The 25,415-nt window shown below is 40.2% G+C and overlaps 1 protein-coding gene across 1 annotated transcript in view; it reads left to right on the top strand.

Annotated features, from left to right (window-relative positions):
• LOC110971058 (endoplasmic reticulum mannosyl-oligosaccharide 1,2-alpha-mannosidase-like) overlaps positions 1 to 24,066 on the top strand; it is a 39,270-nt gene extending 15,204 nt beyond the window's left edge. Inside the window, exons 9-14 of the mRNA XM_051950689.1 lie at positions 3,282 to 3,470; positions 6,502 to 6,692; positions 9,330 to 9,450; positions 11,271 to 11,465; positions 13,769 to 13,900; positions 15,038 to 24,066. Coding sequence (XP_051806649.1) covers positions 3,282 to 3,470; positions 6,502 to 6,692; positions 9,330 to 9,450; positions 11,271 to 11,465; positions 13,769 to 13,900; positions 15,038 to 15,244 — 1,035 coding nt within the window. The 3' untranslated portion in view covers positions 15,245 to 24,066. The remainder of the gene's footprint in view (positions 1 to 3,281; positions 3,471 to 6,501; positions 6,693 to 9,329; positions 9,451 to 11,270; positions 11,466 to 13,768; positions 13,901 to 15,037) is intronic.
• The last annotated feature ends 1,349 nt before the right edge of the window (positions 24,067 to 25,415 follow it).

Consider the following 25,415-nt stretch of genomic DNA (forward strand, 5'->3'; position numbering starts at 1 on the left):
TCAGAGCTGATAAATTCTGACTCTTTAAACCTTGAAGAAACATTTAATAGCGATAGGTTCCTCTGAGGCACTGATCGAAGTTCTAAAAACAAAGTTAACTGCCCAAAAAGTAAGAGAACGCTGTAAAAGACAGAGCACTCTCATTTGGCAATCTGCATTGACAAAAAGGATATGTTAAAATTAACCACGAACTGCTTCAAGAAACAAAAGGTGAAGAATTTAGAAATGCACTCACAGTGGCCTAAATTAAACATCATTAAACATGTACGGATGTATCTAATATAATTAGAATATGGTGGAAAAACTGAAATCCTTTTCTTCATCAAACATTGCCCAAGTGAACATTATATGAATTCTAGACTCATTACACATAAAGAGAAATATTTCAAGCCTTTATTTCTTTAAATTTTGGTAACCTGTTATCAAAGTTAGAAGATCTGCTGTTGTTGGTCACCATGTATAATCAAGTCCAAAATCAGCGCAGCCATCTGCCAACAGATTATGGAGCAGTACATGCTTCTGTCTGCTGAAGAGCTGTTTGGAGATGTAAATTTTGTCTTCCAGTAGGACCTGCCATCTCTTCATACTACCAAAGCCACTCATTAGTGCTAGATTGGCTAGCTAACTCACCAGATCTGAACACCATAGAAAATCTGTGACATATTGCCAAGAGGACAATGGGATGAACCAGACCCAGCAATAAAGAAGAGCTGAATGCCACTATTCAGGCAACCTGGGCAGCCATTGCACCTCAGCAATGCCACAGGCTGATTGCCTCCATGTCACACTACATGGTTGAGGTAGTTGAGAAAATGGAGCCCCAGCCAAGCACTGACAGAGTACATCTAAACAAACTTTTCAGAGTTTGGATATTTCTGCATCATTAATCCTTTATTAAAATGGTCTTAGTTAATTTTTTGCATTATTCTAATATTTTGAGATTGGTTTTAGGGACGGGGTTTATGAGCTGTAAGCTGTTGTCATTTAAAGTCTTGAAATATTTCACTTAATGTGCTTTGAGCAATGTCTGATGAAAAATAGTCAACTTTTTCCACACTTTCCTTCTGTTCTAATTATATGAGATGCACCTGTATTGTGTGCTAACTAGCCAAACACCTGTTGTAGTGATTTGCAAGAAAAAATGGCCTAAATCAAGAATTTGAAGACTCACAAGCCAAGTCTTTACACTGCTTTCTCATGTACTGATCGATGCAGACTTTGAACATTGTCAGTGAACATTCATATGGCTCCATTCATACTACAATATACATACTATAGGACACACATCAATCTACAATGCAGAGGACTACGTTGCCCCTAACACTAAACACACTGAACAACCCTCCCGTTTTACAGTATCTAGCAGCTAGTTACACATTGGGCTTTTGTGTAATGTTATATAGCAGTGTGAAACTGTATTTGCCCCCCACAGGTATCTTCTAGTTTTGCAGATCTTTTCAGATCATCGAACTAATTTGATGTAGGACAAAGATATGCCAAGAAAACACAACATGCATTTGAAATGAGTTAATTTTTTCAAGGAAAAATCCTGTCCCTGTTCTCCATGAAAAAGTAGTTTCTCCCTTAGCTACCAATTTGTCAAATCACTAAATTCATTTGGCAAGCGGGTTCAGTTTCACCAGCCACACTCACATATGTAGGGCTCAGGGATTCCAGCAAACCACACTGAGAGACTTTATGCAGAAATAGAAAGAAGATGGAACAGTGGTGAACCTTCCCAGGTGTGGTCGGCCTACCAAAATTTCTCCAAGAGCTATGAACATCTCATCCGGGAGATTACAAAAGAACGCAGACAAGCATCTAAAGAACCGAGATGAACATCAAAAGAACCACAGGCCTCACTTGCCTCAGGTAAAGTTGGTGATTCCACAAAAAGGAAGACATTAGGTAAAAATGGCATCTGTGGGAGAGTTGCAAGATGCAAAAGAATACTGACCTAAAAGAACATACAGGCTTGTTTGGCTTTTGCCCAAAGATATCTGAATGACTCCAATACTTTTGGAATATCATCCTGTGGCCTGATCAGTCTAAGGTGGACCTTTTTGGAAGACATGGGGCCTGTTACATCTGGCATGAAGCTAATAGGAGAAGATGCTTTGTTGTCCGAAGCCTGCAGGCAGACATGGCACAGGATAATTTGGAACTTCCCTTTGTGCTGTAGCAGACATATACTGAACAAAGCACCTCCAAAGTCAGGCAGCAACTACTTCAATTACATATTTTTTAATGATTACTTATGAAGGTGTAGATCTCACACAGCCTCTCCTCAAAAGAAGCATTTCCTCTGAGTCTCACTTCTTTAGTTGACCGCGTGTGCAGTTGGGACACTTGCACTGCAGATGGTCTACGTTGTCACAAGTTTTGTCCAACACATTATCATGAACCCAGCTGCCTCTAGTCCCAGCTCCTACTGCCTGTTGCTTTTGCCTTTACACAACTTAATAAAACATAGAAGAAATTTCCCATTGCTCTCGGATTTATCTCCCCATCTGTGTTTGCCAGGGTCACTGAAAGCAGCAACTGATCCTTCATTGTGCTTTCAAGGACTACTCTGGACCACAGAGTAAAATATGGTGTAATGAGTCCAGCAATCTGAGTAAAAGGCCTTTTCTGTTTCTTTAACTGTTGACAATATTTCAAAATGAATGATTAAAAAAAAAAACGAATATAGAAATACTTTGGGCAGCTATTATTTTTTTTATTTTATTATCAGTTGATCTATGAATCAATCTTGCTCAAGTTGTCTTCAAAAAACAAGTCAGAAACTTAATAGTAATCAAGGTACTATTAAAAAAAAAAACAGAAAATCTTGGATGAGGTACGTCATGGAGTATATTTTCGGTGTTTGTGCTTCTTAGACTCATTGAATAGTTATTTGAAATAGTTTCAGATTATTCTTCTGTTTACTAATTGACTCATGATATCAGCTGTTGAAGTGGTAACGTTGCAACAAAAGCCTAGTAATGGCAGAACAATCTCAGTTTAATCATCCGAGCATTCCTGAGAGAAAACTGTGCCTCTGATAATACATGAGCGGCAAACTGCAAAGCAAGGCATTCAGTAATCATTAATGAGGAGAAAAAGCAGCACATGTCCTTTGCCAGAAACAACAACACAAGTCAAAGTGGCTTCATTCCCAGTGCAAAGCTGCACACCTTCCATCAAAGAGTAGATGTCAAATTAAGTCATTCAACTGTGACATTGTGGTTTTCAGTGCCATTCAGTTGCAAACATCTGCTGGTAATCTGTATTCTTCACAGAAAGACATTGGCTACAGGCTGATGCCTGCCTTCAACACTCCGTCCAAGATCCCCTACTCTGATGTGAACATTGGGAAAGGCACAGCCCACCCACCTCGCTGGACCTCAGACAGCACTGTAGCCGAAGTTACAAGCATCCAGCTGGAGTTCAGGGAGCTGAGCCGCCTGACCCAGGAACCACAGTACCAGGTAACTGACCAAGAGATGCAATCATGCTTGTCTAGGATCTTCCCAGTGTTAAAGAAATCACTCAAGTTCTGTTCCAAAGTTTTCTGTCATGGGGATTTTTTTACAGTAAATTTGTGGGTGGTTTGCATGTTAGTGCTAAAACGTGCCAAAAAGTAAAGACAATAAGTGGTGTTGCAAACAAAAAGGGGTGACAGTATCGAACAGTTAACTAGCTGTCTCAGAGAGAATCATGCAGGGCTGTATGCATGACCAACTCAGATTTTTTTTTTATAATTTGGCACATACAGAGGTCAAACCCCTAAACCATCATAGCTGCAATCAGAAATGTCATATCTCTTTTATATTTTCTTTTACAGACTTTAGAAGATAGGGTGATTTTGAGCTGAGATCAGCAAAAAAAAACATGCTTTCTGGGGCAAAAATTGTACTTTTTCCAACTCCTAGAAAAGCTGTACGTTGTATTTGCAAGCATGATATCTGGCAATATTGTGGAAATTTAGTCCCTCTCCGACTGAAAAAAGGTAAAGTTTGCTTGGATATATTACTACTTCATGGAATATTTGGCATCATGCCAAAAATATGATATCTCCCAATATTGCAAATCATGGAAAATAGCAACAAATATGAGACAATATATTTCCGATGTGGTCACCTTTATTTTAAATATCTCAGTTCAAACCACTAACAGTACTGATATTGTTCACAGAAAAAGGGTATTTACCCAAGGATGTTGGGACAGAGAAAATTTTTTTGATTTTCTAAATTTAATATTTTCATGGCACATACGTTTGAAAACTTGAGTTTTGAAGTCAATGATATTCCAGTGAAACAGCCTAGTTTGAATAAATTCCAATGAAAATCTTATATTTATCAAATTTTGTCAATATCTATATATTTATGTAGAAGTTATTATATATAATATATCATATATCCACATGTATACATACATATGCCATCTACGTCATGGTGGTCCTGTACTATAGCAGCATGAACAAAGAAATTGAGAAGAAAGATACTGCATGTTCTGTAATCACTAAGTGTACATGACAACATGGTTATGTTTTCCATATCCAAGGAAGATGAATTCAGTGCAAAACATATATATGTATATATATATCAAGTAGTGAGAGTTAGACATCCACTAACAAACATTCAGGACATAGCTAGGCTACACTGTAAGGCCCTTCAGAAGAGAGTTTCTCAGTTCTTCACGTTCAACAGCCCTGGCATCAGAGTCATCATTTTCAGCTGTGGTGCTTGAATCTGGAGCAGACTGTGTGCGATGAGCTGCAGCCAACCGAGAAAAGTAGCTGGCTATTTGGGATGCAGACAGCCAATCATCTGACTTGAAGCACTTTGCACCTGTAGCCGTTCTTGCTGACTTCAAGTCTCTCGCAACATCCGCTGGATTTGACTTTCTTCCAGTGTGGCGTCCAGTCTCAAACAGTTCCTGTAGGTAGGCTTTTACCTCCTGGCTGTAGTGGGTGGCCTTGACGGTGCCTTTCAGTGCCCATACCTGGGGAGGAGGAACAGCTCCTGTGAGGGAGTCATCCGTGGTTGAAGACATGGCTGCTTTGATGGCGCTGGTCACACTCTCCAACCTTCAAAAATACAGGCCATCTTCTGATCTTCACCAAAAAAATGATTAGGAGTTGTCTGCAAATTCGTTGACAGTTGACAGCTGATCTTGAGGTCTGTCTGTAGCTGAAGGAACAGGGCCGCACCAAAATAGCAAACAATAATTTTTTTTCCCCCATGCTTATTTACTGCTATCAAGGTAGTATATATTTTTACGATTAAAGAGTTTATCACAATTTTCTGCATAAGCATAGCAGATATTTCGCACCATATGTTATGAATTATGACTTGCAGCCAAGAGTACCTGGCTGCAGACCTCCAACCTCCACGGGTGACAGGAAACACATCACCTCCATGGGAGACAGGAAGTTGCTTGTATTTTATGTTTGGTTCTAAAAACGTGCAATTTTAAAAATAAATAAATGTATTTATATAGCATTCAGTTTTCTATCTTGTGCTCATTCTCTCCTTGCAGCTGTCGCCCTCTGGTGAGAAATGGTGACGCTACGCGCATCCAAATCTGTATGAAAAAAATATCAATTTTTGGTATATTTTACGCCATATCCTTGGGTAAAATTAGCAGAAGGCAACTTCAAACTGTCTTAGCGGTAAGTTCAGCTTAGTTTTAAGAAATAGGAAGCGTCCCCATGAGAGATTTTGATTGTCAAAGTGAAAGAATTTTCCCTATTATTTCAATGTTGAACAGCCTGAACTGACTTCAGAAGGCTCAATTTTCAAAGTGACAAAAGTCAAAGAATAACCAAAACAGAACACTCTTTTTTGCATAGAATCTCTTTTTTTGGTCAACTGAACATTTGGGGAAGTTTAGAACAAAATCGATGATGGTCATGTGAACAATTTTCTGGGTTCTGCATGATGACAGCTAGTTAAAGCACTAGAGGCTAGGTTTCTGTCTCCAGACTTTACAGGAGTCATGTGGATTTAGACCTTGTATGATTAGCAACACTGTAACAAAGAATTTCTCTTGTTCACTGGTTAAATATTAATTCTTCGTCACCTACCTTCATGACAACGTTGAAGTAGTTTTAGTGCACAGTGAAGTGGCTATGTTGGAGCACAGGAATAAAAGCAGCAGCATATCTGAGTGAAGGCACTAGGGCTGGACCTGAATTTCTGAATATCCGGAGTCCAGCAACTGCTATTCAGGCCAGCACTCGAAGGCAGGGACTATTTGACTGCATCTGAACATGACAGAAAGAAATCATGCTCATCAATAAAAGTAGGGGCATACTTCCACATCTACACATTGTTTTTTCTGGCATGTTTTTGTGCTTGTTTTGAGAGTAAGGACATGTTTTACCACAGGGCCTCACAAGTAATGTAGGACTGAATTCATTGTTTGTTGATAGGGTTACTCCCAATGTGTGACTTTATGGCACTAAAAGAAATCCCCACAGCCTAACTGATCTGACCTCTATCATTGGTTTTACAGGCTGCAGTGGCTGAGGTTATGATGCAGGTCCACAAACTGGACGGCAAGCTGGATGGTCTTGTGCCCATGTTCATCAACACAAACAATGGACAGTTCACCCATCAAGGCATCTACACACTGGGAGCCAGAGCAGATAGCTATTATGAATATCTGCTGAAGCAGTGGATTCAGGGAGGCAAAAAGGAGAACCAGTAAGTCCAAACTAATGAAATGAATGTGACACCATCATATGTAATGCCTTTCCAGTACTTTTGCAGTGGTAGCACACAAATTGTTTTGTATTTATAATTACAGTGATGCTTGAAAGTTTGTGAAGACTTTGGAATGTCCTATGTTGCTGCAAGACTTTGACCTACACATCATCCAATTTTCACACCAAGTTCAAAGAAAGAAATTCGAACAAAATACTATACACCGTTATTTATTTATTAAGGGAAGTAATCCAGTATTATGTATCACAATGTGACAAAAGTATGTAAGCTTTGCTGTCAGTGTCTTGGGTTTCACTGAAACAAACAGGCCTGCCTCATTGCATTATCCAAATCTTCAGCAAAACTTGCCATTTTCAGCACGTAAGTTGCTATTTGGAGGTAGTCGTTTCTCTTTAGCAAAGACGATTTTAAAAATGGTAACATATGCCGTGACCCAAAAGTTTGTTCTCTCCAGAAAAACAAAGCTCAAAGACTGAATATGTAATGTAATCAATTTATTCGTTAACCAGTACTTTCCCTTTTCACTTTGATCACAGCTTTCAGTCTTTCAGGCATGGAATACAATACAATGACTTTATTAACCCTGAAAGGAAATTTGCAATATAGAATATATAGTAACATATAGAATATACAAGGTTCTTGACTATGGATGGTTCTGTCTTCCCTGACTCCCATGCAGACCTAGAGCTGAGCTGTTTCTTGGTGGTCAATGGTGGACTGGTAAAGTTGTGACTGTTTAGGATTCCCCAGCAGTTCTCAGTTGGGTTGAGGCTAGAGGAGTTTGGTGGCCATTCCTCCTTACACAGAAAGGCAGATAGATCCTCAGAACACCACTGCTGAGTCATACGGGCAGTGTGAGCAGGGGCACCATCTTGCATAAATACTACTTCCAAGCGTCTGTTCAGTCACAGGTCCCGATTTTTTTCCTCCTGGCCAAAACTGCAAGTAGTACGTTTTCTAGAATGTTGTTAGTATAATATTGTGCATGAACACTGGTACTTTGAGGCACAGTGTGCAGCTCTGATAGACCTGAAGCGGACATGGACATGGGGCGGCATAGCTCAGTGAGAAGAGTGGCTGTCTCGCAACCAGAGGGTTGCGGTTCGATCCCCCGATCCCCAGCTCATGTCGAGGTGTCCCTGAGCAAGACACCTAACTCCTAATTGCTCCTGATGGGTTATGGTTAGCACCTTGCATGGCAGCTCCCGCCATCAGTGTGTGAATGTGTGTGTGAATGGGTGAATGTGACGTATCATGTAAAGCGCTTTGGATAAAAGCGCTATATAAATACTACCATTTACCATTTATGGACCCCAGAACCTTACTATGGGCCCTGAATTTCAGTTGCTCAGAAGATGGTACTGTATCGATGGTACTGGTTGTTTTGGGTGTTGGAAATAAGTAGAGAGGGCATTCATCAGAGGAAATCCAGTTCTGCCAGTCTTTGGGAGTCGGCGTTCTGTACTTCTTTGTGAAAGCCAGTCTCTTCTCCTTTTGCAGCTTGGTGAGTTGTGAGGTATTTTGCCTCTTGTAAGCTTTCACCCCAATGTTTCTGTTAAATAAAGATGCACAGTGCTCTTAAAAACATCTTCTCCAAGATTTTTCAGCCTCTGACTGGGTTACTCTGACTGGCGTCTTTTACCCTTGGCCTTCCTCATCAGGTCCTTGTCTCTTGGCGTTAGGCCAGATGGACATCCTGAGCAAGGCAAATCTTTGAGGGATCCTCTTTTGTTGTACTTTTGCACCCAGAGGATACTTCTTCCAAGGGCTTCAGCTTCCTACTGATGAGTTTTTCCTGTATTTCAAAGAGTAATGGCCTGAGCTCGAATCTCAGACTCTGAAAGAGTAGCTTTTCCACTCTCACTCTTGGCCATGGTAACCACGCTTCCAAAATTTGGTTGCAGGCGTAATACATTTTGGTCAAGCAACATATTTATATCCAGAGACCTGACAGCTTGACCAGACAAACAACCAAGCAGTACCTGATTGACCAGGTGTATCCCATTTTTTGAGAAACAGTCAAACATGTTGTCCAGTGGGGAGAACGAACTTTTGGGACAAAGTATACAGATAGTGAAAGAGGAGTGAGATGCCAGATGAATACACAATGGAAATGGCCAGTGTTTGTAGCATCAAAACCTATCATTATTGCAATCTTGATGGATCAGCCATTTCAGCTGTTGATCCATACATGCAAAATGGAGCAGTATTAACTTTAAATTGAAGTCTATATATCAGCTAGTGTCATGTGTAGATTGTTTGTTGACGTTACTGTCAGCAGGCATTTGGTTGCTTTGACTGTGCCAGTAGAACCGATGAAAGAGGATGTAGGCTTGGATTAAGAAGCCTTAAATATCTGGAATATTTGTCTCCGTCTCTTTGGTAGTACATTGGAGTCAAAGGGCATAGAGGAATTACTCATTGTCGCCGTTCTTTAGGTGTTACATTTGATGCCCAAGTGTGATGCTTCTAATTTAACCAATAGTTGGCAGTCTTCACAGACTCACAGCTGCTTACTTTTTGGGCAATGTCACTGTGTTTTTGATTTTTCTCCATTTAATTTTCAAAAACAGAATGCTGTCCCTGAAGACTATGCTTGTGTGTATATGATTTTAGACTCTTGGAGGACTATCTGCAGGCAATAGAGGGTGTAAAGAAGAACCTGTTACAGAAGTCTTCACCAAACGGCCTTACCTTTGTTGGAGAGCTCTCACATGGACAGTTCAGCCCAAAAATGGTTAGTCCTCTTAAAACTCTTATGACTTCAGGTGTGAAACGAATGTTTCCCTGTCGAATGCAAATTAATTTAAAAGTTAATTTCTTTTTTCTATGACTGTTAAGTTGTAATCAGTTGGTGTTGACACTCGACAGATAAATCATAAAATGTGCAGTGTTGAGAGAGCAACGTCTGTCTCAGCAAATCTGTTTAAAAAGGCAGCGGTATGTTCTTTAACTGATGTTGGCTCATGTCTATTTTTCACATTAGCATTCACTGTTAAATCTATTTTACACTCAAAATAAACTTTAACATCCACATAACAGTCATTGTTTTTGACACTTGTCGAGTTTTCTTTCACAGTGGATTGACATTCCTTTTTCCACACATTATTCTGTTGTTGGTTTGTTTTAATGCCTCCATGCTGGTGACCGTAGATATTTGCATTGTTTTTAGGTACGTCTGTCCATAATGTCAGCTTCACTCTGACATTGCACTGTTCTACAGAAACACTTTTCTGACCGTTATTCAACACAATAATTTGGGAAGAGAAGTGCAGATTGTAAACATACTTTACAGTTAGTCAGATACATAATTGTGACACTAATCTTGGATGCTACCTTGACACTGTGGTGAGTATAGAGACCTTTTGTACTTTTAGCTTGAGTGTAGGAAGCATCAATGTTTTAGAATTTGGAGTTCCTTTGCAGAAACATCTGTTTTTGAAAGCATTGCTCAGTGTCATAGTTACAACTTCATGTTCAAAATCAGCTCTGTTGGACAAACATATGAACCCCAACAAGCTATTTGACTGTATTTATCTACACACTTCTAAGTCTCCATTGTATATATTGCATATGTCTGTAAACTGCAATTTTTTTTCTGGTTGATGGAGCCATACAAGAAAATCTCTCATTTGAAAAGTGTTTGCACTATTGAAATAGTTTTCAGACGCATCAGAATCAGTCCTGTTTAATTTAATTATGGTTGAGATGTGTCTTGAACTTGATAGGGGCCAACCTGTGGCAAATTGAAATGGTTTAGAAAAGCATACCTCTGTATATATTGGCACCAAAAACCATGGGTGATATTAAAAATCTTCCCAGGAGCACAGTTCCTTCATAAAATCTTCAGGTGCTACAGGTGTTGTGACACACCTCTGAAACTTTACACAGTGTAAACACAACCTTTGATTTTATGATATTTTACGTACTCTGAGAATTTGGCAGCATTGGGTCTTTGAAAACTTGTACACTGAACTGTGTCAGACTCTTCAGTCACCATTTTCTAAAACTGTTGCACTGAATGCAGTCGACCAACGACTGGAGTCAAAAGTGACTAATGTCATAATGCAGCAGTTATGTAAAAAAATAAATAAATCTTTTAAAATATTGATATTAATGCATTTTTAAACAATTATGCTGGCTAACTGTAGCAGCCCTATTGTTCATGTGTCTTCAGAACTGACTTTGGTGGACCTTATGACTTTTCACATAACATCTCTTGAATTTAGAACAGAGAAAACCTTCTAAAAACAGGTTTTCTTTTCTGCGCTTTTGTGCCAACATATAGTAAAATTTATCACTTTTTGAAAAACGTTTCATGAACAGAATAGAACTTGTTGATATAAATTATATAATTCACTATGAAATGAAGATAACGGATCAACTTGGAAGCTACAGAGATGAAACTATATTCTCAAGAACTCCTTTTACATTCATGAACTAATTATTCAAGTCAGTGTTTTTTGCCACAAATGTGTTTTGGGACATATATCTGTAGACTCAGCTGTCCGTCATTTTGAAACTTACAAACATCCTTTTTTTATTTCTTTCCCCCAGGACCATCTAGTTTGTTTCCTGCCCGGTACTCTGGCCCTTGGTGCTCACAATGGCTTGCCTGCTGACCACATGGATCTGGCCAAAGAACTGATGGAGACTTGTTACCAGATGTACATCCAGATGGAGACAGGCCTCAGTCCAGAGATAGTCCACTTTAACATGCATCAAGGCAGCACACGAGACATTGAAGTAAAGGTAAGTAGATGCAGTCCTCCAATAGTATAGAGACTGAACTAGTTTGGTAGTGCCTTCAGAAGTCCTACCTGCATACAAATTCAGTTTCTGTAATTCTGGATAAAGGTGTTTCCTAAATGCCTGGGAATAAAAAAAATTTGACTTAAAGTCGCTTTTGCATTAGCACCTACTTGGCTCGACTCACCTCGACTCTACTCAGTTTGAGAGGTTTTCAATTAGGGCGTAGTACCTGGCACCAGGTACTATTTTAGTGCCGGGGTTCCAAGCGAGCTGAGTCGAGAAGATAATGTGATGTCTACAGAGTGCAGGCCGCTGATTGGACAGGAAGTGACGACACACGAGTTTTGTGGTCAGATAAAACAAAAATGATCTTTTTTACCTCATTGAACCTAAGTTATTGGAGGAGAGAAGATGACGCCTTTAACCCAAAGAACAATAAACATTTGGTCCTCAACTTACATCAGATTTCCGTTCCTACGATCTTCAATGCATAGTAAATTTTCACCTGAAGTCGGAACTCCGGCGAAAATGTAAACAAAGCTGTTACGTGCATCACAATATTGATCAGTAATTCGGAATAGTAATAAATACCGATGACTTTCATGCATGTATGAGTCATTTTGCAAGAAGATAACAGAATATGTTGGACTGTTTTTACAACTTGATCTAATAATGCCAATGTTCGTCAATGTTTCACCCTGTTCTGAGCGTTTTATTTGATCTAATTTCTCTTCCATGGAGATGGCTTTCCTTTTCTTCATATTTCTCTCATCAGAAGAATCTGACTTGCGTTGGGGAGCCATAAGGAAAGTTAGCAAATGTAGCACAATCCAAGGAGACATACAACCTGCGAATGTAAACAAAGCCGTCTCATAGCACCGTGTGACAACATATTCATCTGCTCCGCTCGCCAACTAGTTCTACGTAACCAGTTCCGACAAAACACTGAAATGCCATAGGTCGAGGACGTCGTAAACCGAAGACCCGTTGTACCTACTATCAAGCATGGTGGTGGTAGTATTATGCTTTGGACACTATTGCTGCCAGGGGAACTGTTGCTTTACACAAGATACATGGAGTAATGAAGATGAATTACTTTGACATTCTACAGGAAAACCTAAAATCATCAGCCATAAGGTTGGGTCTTAGATGCAGTTGGGTGCTCCAACAAGACAGCGACTCTGTACACACATAAAAAATGTTAAAAGGGAACTTCAATTTTTTTCAACCTGGGGTCTGTTTTCATATGTAATTTCATACATGTGAGTGATGGAGAAATGAATTTTCGACATAGCTCCAGTATTTAGCCAGGCAGGCAGCTTAGCAGCTCAACTAGCAGCTCAGCTAGCGAAAAATATGGGGCAGCTGGCCCCCCCCGCATCAAAGTCCGCCCTAACATGCTTTTTGCCCCACACTGACCGGCTCAGATAGTCTCAATGAGTGTCCCACAACATACTGAGATGAGAAGTGAACGAAAACCTCCACATTACCTGGCGATCGCTCTTTGTTGTGGTCTGTATCCAAATCTCAGGAAGCTAGAAAGCAAATCTCGTTCCGAAATCACGCGAGAGCTCGCGAACCCTAAGTGAAATCTAGAAAAACAAACGTTTTAACTTGTCACAGTAGGGAAAGCGAAAGTGGAGATAATGATGGCTCAGCTCTGTTCAAGGTTCTAAATAGGAAATTCAGAAGATTGATATTGCAGCAAACAAGTGTTGGCTTTGTAAAGATATAGTAGAATAATGACATTTACAGGTGCATCTCATATAATATACATATATACAATATAGATACATAGATAATATGGTGGAAGACGTTCAGTATTTTTCATCAGACATTGCTCAAAATGAAAATTGTATATGTTTTACGCAAAAACTGAAAAATTTCAAGCCTTTATTTGTTTTAACTTTAATGATAATGGTTGGGGAACTGTAGGCCACTGTCAAGGCACTGTTTCCCCTCGGCAGTGTCAGACTTTTCCACCATATTCTAATTATATGAAATGCACCTGTACAGCAGAGAATGAATTCACACTCCCTGTGTGTCTGTTGTAGTCTGAGCTTCATTGGTCTGGGTTTTGGCAGCTGCTACTGGATGTCCTCATACTTTTTGAACTATATTGTCGTATCATTTAAAGTCACACCACCATCTAATATCTTCACTCTGTAATTGTGTGAAAATGTTTAAAGTAGTAGAAATAAGCAAAATGTCACTGTAAACGATCCGGCGAAGGGTGTAAGTCAAGCAGATGTTAATGTGTTTTTGCTTTCCTGTTTGTGTCTCCTTCATATCGTCTGTGATAGCTTGCAGACCGACACAACCTCCTGCGACCGGAGACGGTGGAGAGTCTCTTTTACCTGCACAGGTTGACAAATGATCACAAATACCAGGACTGGGGCTGGGAGATTCTCCAAAACTTTGAAAAGTACACCAAGGTCAGTCAAATACAAGCTAGTCTACAATAATTGCATTGATCAAATTAATAAGATAAAATAAGAGATATAAGTAAAGATAAGATCAAACGTATTAATCTCAAATTAAGTTAAGTAAGGATTAGTGCCTAAGGGGGGAATTCTGTAGCATAGAATCAGAACAAATGCAAGTCTGTTGTCAGTTCCATCAGCCTCACATGTAAAGGTTGGTAGCATGAAAAGGTTAGGTTTGTCATAAGCTCATTTTAACAAAACTGCAGTCTGAATCAACCACAGTCTGTATATATATTTGTTTTTTTCCCTTTTTTTAAAGTAAGGAAAATGTGTGATGTGTGTGTCATTTACATCTCTAGTGTGAGGTTGGATTGGGCAGGTGGTAATGCAGGAGTAATAAAATGTGATGATCGTTGTCACACAAGGAAAATGAAGAATTCCCTTTGATGTAGTGTTACGATGGCATCCTTCTGCAGCCTTCACAGAAGAGTTGTCGAAAACAGTACTTTGCATGGATGCATTTTAGCCGCAGAAATGTAGAGCTGCATAAAGTAACCATAGCAACAGTTGTTGAATATTTTTGTGTCTACTGCAGCCACTTAAGAATCCAATCCTGTCCTTGTAAAGCATTTTGCACCGTTTGTTAACTTAATGTAACTGTTACAGTCACACTCGTCTTCTAACAGTTATATTAATTGAACATTTGCAGTTGAACAGTGCACAGTTTGTGCTGTTTAACTGCTAATCAAGCAACTCAGCAGTGGCTGAGTAAGTTAACTGAGAAAAATGCAAACTAATGATTTATTAAGACAGATCCATTATGAGATGGAAAGATGCACAGGCATTCAGCTTGCATGATTGATGACGCAGACGAACACAGTAGGTCTACAGTAGGTGTTTGCAGTAGTACACGTAAAGAAGAACAAGTACAGTTTGTTTAGGAACAGATGAGCATAATCAAAATTAAACTTTCTCAGTAATTCCTTTGTAATTAGAACTTTGGAACTAGTTCTTCGAAAGAATCATTTCTCAATGCCCAACTCTAGCTTTAGGAAATAATGCTTTATTGCAACGGTAGCGGTAATTAGATCAGGAAACCTTCTGAATGTTTTGTGTGAATGTGGACAAATGTGTGTTTCCACTCAGGTTTCCTCTGGCGGCTACACCTCCATTAACAATGTGCGGGACCCAGAGTACCCAAGCCCAAGAGACAAGATGGAGAGTTTCTTTCTGGGGGAGACCCTGAAATACTTTTACTTGCTCTTCTCCAACAACACCAACCTCATTAGCTTAGACCAGTATGTCTTCAACACTGAAGCTCATCCCCTGCCAATATGGCCTTCCACTGCGTGACACACAGACATGCAAACATTACAACACAACAAATCTCTCAGGGTTGGTCTAACACCCATCATTTCTTTGTCTTCTGTGTCAGTGATGGCCTGTTGTCAGAACAGTGCCGCTGAACACAGACCACAGATGGAAAAGTCTCCTTTCCACTGACTGAACCATTGTATTCATGGATAGCCACTGAAAAAGTCAAGTTGAGTTTGTGGCTAAGCTGGCTAATTTATTTGGTTTTCTCGGCATGGACTTCTAGTAGTGACACTGTTGATGCTGAAGAAGTGGAGGATGGTTTCTATCCTCATGGACACTCAGATTGCATCAACACTGAAGAAAAACCTGATCATGACTTGAATCAAAGCTGTCTTAATTACATGTTAAGCGACTGTTCAGACTGATACAGATATTTCAATACGGATACAGATATCTTCAATTTTAAGCTGAGCTTGTTTGCCTACAGCTGTACAACATTCATTTGTATCTAAAATAGCCACTTTTATGTTCAGAAAATGTTCACAAAACAATTTCCAAGTCTTCATATTTTGTACAGTGGAGTGGTGGAATGGACAAACAGCATTTAACCCATGATAAAACAAAGCCAGTGTTTGGCCTGGACCTCGGATTATTGCAGGGAATGAATGGGAGTGACAGCAGGCTGGTTGCCTTTGTAGCACCACATTCCCTAATAGCAGCAGCCAGCTGTCTGAACTGAAACCAAGGCTACCTGCAGCCTGACTGCTCTTGATTGTTAAGCTTGAAGGAGTGTGAGAAGAGGCCAACTCCTCATCACTCACTCTGTGTTGATGATTATCAAGTGCTGTTGCTAACACTCTTCTCAGATGCCCTCCTTTCTCTGCTTGTTAACAGAGAATCAAGCTGAAGCTTTATGACGAGACATGAATGATCCCTCAGTCCGTGAGTTGGCCGCCCCATGTGGCAATCATGTCCCTTAGGAAATACGACCTTTCAACAAGATCATCTCTTTCAGTCACTTGGGGTCGAGGAGAAAGTTGGCTTGTTAGGTGCTCACAGTGCAACATGATTAATGAATGACTGACCAGGCAAGTTCAGTGTCGGTGTTAGTAGCTCCAGATGTTTCACAGACAAAACATCTGCTGTACAGCTGGGAGACATGGTGGCATATAGAGGTATCAACTAGAAAAGCATTCAGAGCGTAGTAGTCCGCCAAGGCTGTTCATTCCCCCATATAGCATTGTCAGAAATGCAGATTTGTTTGTTGTTCACTTGTTGTCATAGTTACAGTGATGTTGTGCTGCTATCTTGTATAGAAGTCTTTAACAAATCCGTTGGTTCAGACTATAAGCTGCATCACTGCCGAAATCTAATCACTTGGTCCTTGTGTCATTTCTGACCTTCAATGAAAATTTCATCCAAATCAGTTTGGTTGTTTTTGTGAAATTTTGCGAACAGATAGACGAAAAAAACAACAGCCATCGTCTAAGTCCAACGAGGCTCCACCTCCTTGGTGGAGTAGTTATACCCCTTTACCACATGCACTCTGTTACACTGATGGCAACTCAATGGGTCGCCCGTCGCTAATCTGTAAAAGTCACGACAGCAGTGTTACTTTGTTGGACCTAGTAACATTTCCACATAACTTTCAACACAGCACAAGTGTGAACTGAACTGTCGAATTAATGGCGCAATTTAAAGATTAATGATACCCAGCAGTAATGAATGTAGTCCAAGTAGTTTTCTCCACAAAATGCTAAGAGGAGCCGAAGTGTGTTTCTTCCAGCTGTTTGAAATCATAGACTGTATATATAGTGGACGTAGCATCTGGCTCCAAAATTGAAGCCAACCCGGAAGTGTCAAAAACTTGCAATATCACGCCGTCCGCTAGGGTTGGCTCCAAAAAGCTTTTGCTCCATAGACCCCAATTCATTTTTGGAAAAAATAAAATTTGATTGACTGACTTTCTGCAGCTCAGGATTTTTTTCCCGTTAGTTTTCATGATCAAAATGAGAGATCAGGTGGCCGATCTTAAAATAAATCAATACTGAATTTTAAATAAATCGTTAAAGTTGGCGGAGCCAGGGGGCGTGGCTATACTTGATAGACAGCAACAGAAGCCTCTGCGGTAAAATGTGGGCGGGATAAGAGTCTTCAGCCAATCCTGCCCCTAGTTGCTCTCCGGTCCAGCCTGTTTGATGACGCTTTTTACGTCACTGGCTCCAAAAAATCCAAAACGGCGACCAGGAAGTAGCAAAATCCGGCCTTCATTTTCTCGACGTTGAAACCAACGGGTGACGTCACGGTTAGTTCACGCCTGTTTGAAACTATTGACTGAGTCTGCAGCATCATGATCAATACTGTGTGTCCAAATAGAGGGAGCAACAGAGCCAGCAGCTTAATTCAATTCTTTCAATTATAAATTACCCCCGAGAGAGCATGGAGAGTAGGTCAGTCTGAGCCAGCACCCAACAGGTCACACTGTAGAACTGCTTGTCTTCACCTCAGACAGGTGAGCTGTCACACACAGAATGCCAGCTGTTTAGGATTATTTCATCATATTTATCACAAACCTGAATCAGACAGTGGTAGGATCCATGAGTGTCTCTAGAGAGAGAGAACTGCACAGTTATGCACAGAGCAACTGTGACCTATGACTGAAAGGAGGCTGAGTGACAGAATGCCGTCACTTTCATGGACTGATGGACCCAGTAATCTTCCATGGTTGAAAGAGGATTTAGCCAACTTGTCTGACAATTCCTTCTCCTACTGTGCATCAGCAGTGGAAGTCGTATTCTTTACTTGAGGTAAAGTACAGATGCAGTGTTGGCTGAATATGTTAATCCTCTTACTGCCCTGGTCATGTTTTTCCTCACTGTGGCCTTGTTTTTACTGAAATATAAAGTCTTGCGCAGTCATGGCTAAAAGTAAAGATAATTCAGAAAGGTCTAATAATATAGATTTTACAAAAGAAAAAACAAAACTTTAATTTATTTGTTGATTAATTTTACTAAAATTTAAAAAAATGAAATCAACTTGTGATAAACAAAATAGTTTTACATGCTTTAGATATGTTACTCTTTATATTTTACATTTCCATATTTGTCTTTTCTTTGTGAAAACACAGCCTGCAGGTTAGTAGAAATTTTGTGAAATTTTGTCATGGAACTGTGGGTCACAGCTGAGTCAGTCGTGGATTTACATTTGTGCCGAGGAGTTTAGCTTGATGCGTTTATTTTTGACAAGATCTGGTGCAAATGGTTTATTTTTGACAATTTTTTTTAAACGTGGCCGGTAAAGTAACATGCTTTTAAGCTTAGACTTGGTTCATTTCCTTACAAAAGTCCAGCATGATTAGTTCAGTGGCCATCACAGAGGAAAAAATCTGTCAGTTCTGTTTGTTTTTATCGTTTTAGGCTGATTCATTTTTGGTGATTTTCTTGCTCGGTTGTTTTGAAGGTAAAATGCCTTTTTAACTTGCTGGCACGTTTTGGGGTTCAGGAGGTGAAAATAAGTTCTTACTAGATATTTTCAGTTCAATTCCGTTTTATTTATGTAGCACACATTTCCCACATATGCCATCTTATCACACTCAGGTTCAGGGTAAGCAGCTATCTGCCTGGACCGTGCTGAGAGTGGAGATGATATGCTAACTGAATGGATTATTTGCAACCCAAAAGTGCCCTAATGGCCCACTGGTTTATTAGCATCTCATTTGATATGTTTAAAATGTGCCTAACAACAAACTTTTACAGTTTTATTCAGAATTAATGATGCAGTACGGTAAGCAACAACTCCAGCAGAGATAAGCGTAGCACATTGAAAATCTAATACTTTGTCTGAAGTAAGGCCAACAGTAGTTGTGAGGTGCTACACTAAAATACTCTTGTGTGAAATTCTACTGAGTCATTACCACTGCCATAGGTAGCTCTCATTTATTTCTCGATATGTGTAATGTTGTAAGTCAATGAGCAGCCTCCTTTTAAGACTTCACCGTACACCCTTTTCCCTTTGTTTTTCCCTAAAGTAGCTTTCTGGTACTTAAAATCTTTGTATTATTTGCTGTTAACTGCTTTCCCATCAGAAAAGTTCTTGTCCTGGGCTGCACTGTGGCTTGGTGGTTAGCGGTTAGCACGTTTGCCTTGCAGCTGGATGATTCCTGGTTTGTGTCCCGGCCTTCCCAGGGTCTTTCTCCATGGAGTGTGCATGCGTGGGTTTTCTCCTCCCACAGTCCAAAAACGTGCTGAGGTTAGTTGGTGATTCTAAATTGTCTGTAGGTGTGAATGTGAGTGTGATTGTTTGTCTCTGCGTGTCACCCTGTGATAGACTGTTACCTGTCCAGAGTGTTGCCTGTCTTCATCCTAAATCAGCCCAGATAGACTCCAGCCCCCCAAAACCCTAATGAGGATTAAGCGGTGTATAGATGATGAATGAATGGATGGAAGTTCCTGTCCTGCTTTAGAACTGTGGAACCAGGGTGCCATTCTGTGAACCAGTCAACATTTTCACTATTTTTATAGCACAGCCAATGTGTCACTGTGACTACAGATTCTTACTATTTTTTTTATACATCAAATGTAGATGAGAGAAAACCAAGCCAGATGGTGGATCATGCAAGAGTTGAATAAAAAGTTGACACACTTAACATGGAGCATGTCACCGTCCCACTGGTACAAACATCACATTCTGTGTCAGTCAGCAGCCAGGATGCTCCAACCTTTATGGAGAGATCTTAACTGGAGACCAGAGGCGGGTCTATAACATTGACTCAACACCAGATAGCAGTTTTTGCAGTTTGTACAGTCTCCAAGACCAGAGAGGGAGCATGCTTAATGCTTTCTTGAACATTTACGTGGTTGTGCACCATGAACTCATCAATTATGCTCGGACTGTCCAGGCAGAGTTTCACTGGAGCATCCTGCAGGAGAACATTCGTCCCAACCTGAACAACACGATATTCGCCCTTCACCTGGCTAACTCATCAGATGTGACTTCTTCCGCTTCCCCAGAATAATCAAAGAGCCTCGATTATTTAGGAAATTTGGGGTGCATCCAACAGTGGTGTCGTGGTTAGCACTTTCGCCTTGCAGCAATAAGATCCCTGGTTCAAATCCCGGCCTGGGCCTGGGATCTTTCTGCATGGAGTTTGCATGTTCTCCCTGTGCATGCGTGGGTTTTCTCCGGGCACTCCGGCTTCCTCCCACAGTCCAAAAATATGCTGAGGTTAATTGGTTACTCTCAATTGTCCGTAGGTGTGAATGTGAGTGTGATTGTTTGTCTGTATATGTAGCCCTGTGACAGACTGGTGACCTGTCCAGGGTGTCCCCTGCCTTCACCCGAGTCAGCTGGGATAGACTCCAGCACCCCCCATGACCCAAGTGAGGATAAAGCGGTGTATAGAGAATGGATGGAGGGTGCATCCAAGATGGTGCTGGATATGTTTGCATATTTGGGACTTCTAGGCTATCTCAATGCCCAATAATGGTGCTTTTCCATGAGCACCTACTCGGCTTGGCTGTACACGGTTTGTGAGGTTTTCCATTAGGAAGTAGAACCTGGTCCCAGGTACAATTTTAGCACCTACTCAGCCATGGGTTCCAAGCGAGCTGAGCTGATAATGTGACGTCTACAGAGTGCAGGTCACTGATTGGACAGGGAGTGACGACACTACACAGCATACATGTTTTAATACTTGATAGCGATAAATTGGAGCCAGTACAGGGTGGTACACGGGACTTGCATACGATAACTGTAGCAAACTAGCATTAGCTTACCCTCATACGTCGTCTAGTTTGTATCCTCTTGTCTTTGTTCTGATACTGCTGAGTCGCCTCCCAAACTCTCCTGTTCTCGTGTTTCGACTCGCCGCCCTCAGCTTTCTCTGACTCTTGTTTTACTTTGAATCCAACAAAGGGTTAGGCTAACCCTAACCCACAGACCGATCAGCAGGTATACCATCGCCTTCATGTCCTCCATTGTTGTGTTTGTGTCGCAAATGACATGAAGGGACTTTCGGGCAGCCATGCTATGATGACTCCACCGCGATGAGGTGGTACTCAGTTGGAATGGAAAACCACCTAAACCGAGTTGAGCCGAGTAGGTGCTAATGGAAAAGCGCCTTAAAGTATTGCAGGAGCCCTTCGAGCTTCTTCTAAATGATGATGCCATGGTCATTTGTTTCTTTTTATGGAGGAGACAGATTGGCTCTGATTTAGTTTAATGAACCACCATGATGGAACTGCACTGTGCTGGCAGAACTACCCTGGATTGGCAGTATAATTGTGACCTCTACTTGATGCAAACACTGAGAGAACTTGAAGGTTTGGACGCATTAAGCATGTAGGTGTGACACTGCTGGTTTTTAATTTGCTGGTAGCTTGGCTGAGCACAGAGAGCACTTCAGAACATTGATTCAAATGTATAAATATCTAGTAATGACGTGTTGGGTGTGAATTCCTGCCAGCTGTTGAGTAAAAGTGAACTCAGCAGGCAGCTCTAGAAGCCGCCTGCTCTAAAAGAAGAGACCAGTCTGGTTATATGCTGCACAATGTGAACACATGGTCCGATCTCTGCTGCGAGGAACGTGTTCCCAAAAAAAATCTCAAACAGAAAGCAACTGTTCCTCTTGCTCTTTCTTCACGGTGTAAATGCAGCTTTTCTGTGGGGATCAAAAGACCTTGGTCTCATTTCTGAAGCAACAGATTTACTCATGAGCTGTGTTTGTCCTGCTTTCTGTAGGCAGTATTTAGATTTTTTTTTAGCAGCTATGTTTTTGCGTGAGAAGCTGCTATTTTCAATGAATGTTTTTTTCATTCTCCCTAGTGAGGTGTAGATTACAGTCGGTTTTCTTTCATGCAATAGAGATGAATAGTGAGATTGTACGTGTTTAGCACCTTGCTGTCATTCCTGTAGATGCCAGTGGTTTTTATTACAGCTCCCTTTATAGTTGTTGATTTTAAGAACTTTCCATATTCGTGTTGAGACCAATCTCATCTTGTGTTCAGTGTATTTTTGTCTGTGTTGTCTCACCTGTGCCTTTAATGTTGCTTCAGACAACATTCAAAAGACTTGTGCATAAGATTGCTACATGATGCCATTGTGATTACTGCAAATTTATTTTAACAGCAGAACAAATGACAAAAAATGACTGATATTTTTTCACCAACCCCTCTAAACAATCATTAGGTTGACATGATGTTAATCTTTACCGGTGTGTATTTCAGTTCCACCCTGGATGGATGTGTTCAAGCATAATTCCAGAACCAAAGATATGCTGAAAATATAACGGATTTTTCTGGAGGGGTTAGTGATAAAAGCCATTTCTCTAAAGCCACCTCTTTCAGGAGCTTTTTCTGTGCTTTTAATAATAATATTCACAGTTGGAGTTGGAGTATTTTTAGACTACAATAACTGATGACTTATTAAACTTCTATTTTAGCTACAAAGCAGTGTGCTTTTGACTGAAAGACAAAGACAAAACAGCAGCTATTTACGATTTAGACAGACTTGGGAAGTCTTTGTTGTCCTCATCAGCGCTCTGCATCAGAAATTCCAAATGTCCCCTCCAATAGTAGCTGCTGTGATCTGTTTACGAGGCTCATGAGGCATAATGGGTACTGAATGGGATTTTTCCAGAGCTACAGTATCGTTCAAAAGTTTGGCCGTTCAGGCAATTTCATATTTTCCATGAAAACTCCCACTTTCATTAATGCGCTAATCTGTTCTAATCATCAGTTAGCCTTTTGAAACCATTAGCTAACACAATGTAGCATTAGAACACAGGAGTGGTGGTTGCTGGAAATGTTCCTCTGTACCCCTATGGAGATATAGCGTCAGAAATTTCCAGCTACATCAGTCATTTACCATGTGAACAATGACTAGACTGGATTTCTGATTCATTTAATGTTATCTTCATTGAAAAAAAAAGCTTTTCTTTCAAAAATAAGGACACTTTAGGCGACCCCAAACTTTTGAACGGTAGTGTATGTGAACATAAACTGCCATTTTCTATCATACTTTTTTTTTTTGCTATTGTTTATAGAGTGAAATGAGCTGTTTTGTTCTTACATACTGTTACACACAAATACGTTAAACTGGTCTGCACGTGCTCCACATTCTGCTGGATTTCCTGTGAATAGAAATCAGGTCAGTGTAGTGTCTTCTCCCCTATTTGTCCAGGATCAGTAACGGCCAGGATCTGCAACACTTTACACATTTCCTTTATGTAGCAACAAAACTTCGACAGTTGAGGGATGTGCTTCACCCAAGATCAGCCTTTTTAGTGACAACACTCCCCTTTAAGGTTGTAGCTTCCTCTGCCAAGGAATGGCTGTGGTTTCTTAAATTCAGTCCTTTGTGATGGATTTTACCAGCTTTGAAGTTTGCAGTGGAAAGGAAAAGAAACTACTAGAGAAACAGTCCAACCGCTCATTCAGCAGAATCTCAGTGTTCCGATGAGCAATAGCTTGGACAAAACAGGCTGACAGACGGGCCTTGTTATCACTGACATTCGTCCACTGAGAGCACAGTACATCCCTTTAGTTACCTGGAAGTTTCATGGAGGAGTGTCGAATGCTTCCAGATGAGATCTTGAGTGGAGCATCTTCAGCTCTACTGCCTGAGGCCGTGACAGACCAGAATAAAAATCACAAACACCATTGTTTTGTAGTTTTACTTGTCAAACCCAACATGTCCTATTTCTTTCTGGAGTGGAACTTTGGTTTTCTCTTTTTATTTAATGTATTAAATTCCTACACATGAAAACTGTGTTGTTGATGTCACCTTGTGTACAAGTAAGTGCTGGAACAGCTTTACTTTTCTAAATAACAAAATAAAAAAATTGAAGAGATTTTATCAAACATTTGTGTCAGTCTTTGACTCGCTGAACAAGAGGTAATGTAGACGTGTTGAACTTTTGGGGCGGCTGTCTACAGATGTGGCTCATTCCAGAAATGGAGGACATTTGGGCTTCAAAATGTTTGAAGAATGGACCTTTTCTGTTTTCTGCTTCATATTCATCAATAACAGGCAATAAACTATCAAAAACTTGATTAGCTCAGCTTCCACATCAGTGGTAGAATTTTTATTCCATGTTTTATGTGTTGTTTGCTAACCCTACTCTAATCACAGTAACAGGGTTGCTAATCCATGCTAATGTTAACTTTTCTCAGCAGTAGAAGCTAGATATTTTGCTAGCTGTTACAGGGTCAATATATACTCACACGCAAAAGAAACGCAAGTTTCTTTTACCCGATGAAAAATTAAATTTGGTTTCCCAAAACAAAAATGCATTTGGTACTTTGTGGTGCATGGTGTGTTCTTAACATTTTCTGTTGCGTTTTGTAAGGTTGGTGTGAAAACCGAAAACGGAAAACGAATTGTCGCAATACACCAATGCATTGATGATGTGGACATGATTCACACTTTGCACGTGCAATTGAATATGCACGATTTATTGACACCTTCAGTGGGTATAAATTTCATTCAAGATCATAGGCATTTCACTTGCTGTTTAACTATGCCACGCTTAAACTAAATTGAGAGGAACCAAGCCATCGGACGTCTGCAAGCTGGAGAGTCTGTCACATTGCCCGTCACTTTAATGTCAACATCACCACCATTTACCGTCTCCAGCGTCGATACAACACCACACAGAGCACTGATGACCTTCCCCGAAGCGGACAGACTCTCCAACTTGCAGACGTCCGATGGCTTGGTTCCTGAACATGTCCAAATGCATTTTTGTTTTGGGAAACCAAATTTAATTTTTCATCTGGTAAAAGAAACTTGCGTTTCTTTTGCATGAGTATATAATTGAGGGATAAAAGTCCATGGGATATATCTTGCATACATTTTTATTAAAAGTAAAAAAACTGATGGTTTTTGTGTTCATTGGGATTATGTCTTTACAAATTCCATAAATACTTATGTAAACAATCACTTATTAATAAAAAAATGACTGGATATCACTAAAATGTCAACTATATAACCAAATTTAATAACAACCACTTTCTAATTGGCTAAACAATAATAAAATGAGCTTATTCAGAAATAGTTTGTGTTCTTTTTATGAAGTTGAGATAATCATGACAGATTTATTTATTTTTTGCCAATGTATCAAATTTTATATGGAAAATAACAAATTGTATGTGTGTCTGAGAAATCCCTTTCTACTAAGTTCCCCATTACAAAAACACTTCTCCAGGAA

Source organism: Acanthochromis polyacanthus, chromosome 7 (genome assembly GCF_021347895.1).
Source record: "Acanthochromis polyacanthus isolate Apoly-LR-REF ecotype Palm Island chromosome 7, KAUST_Apoly_ChrSc, whole genome shotgun sequence".
Lineage (NCBI taxonomy): Eukaryota > Metazoa > Chordata > Actinopteri > Pomacentridae > Acanthochromis > Acanthochromis polyacanthus.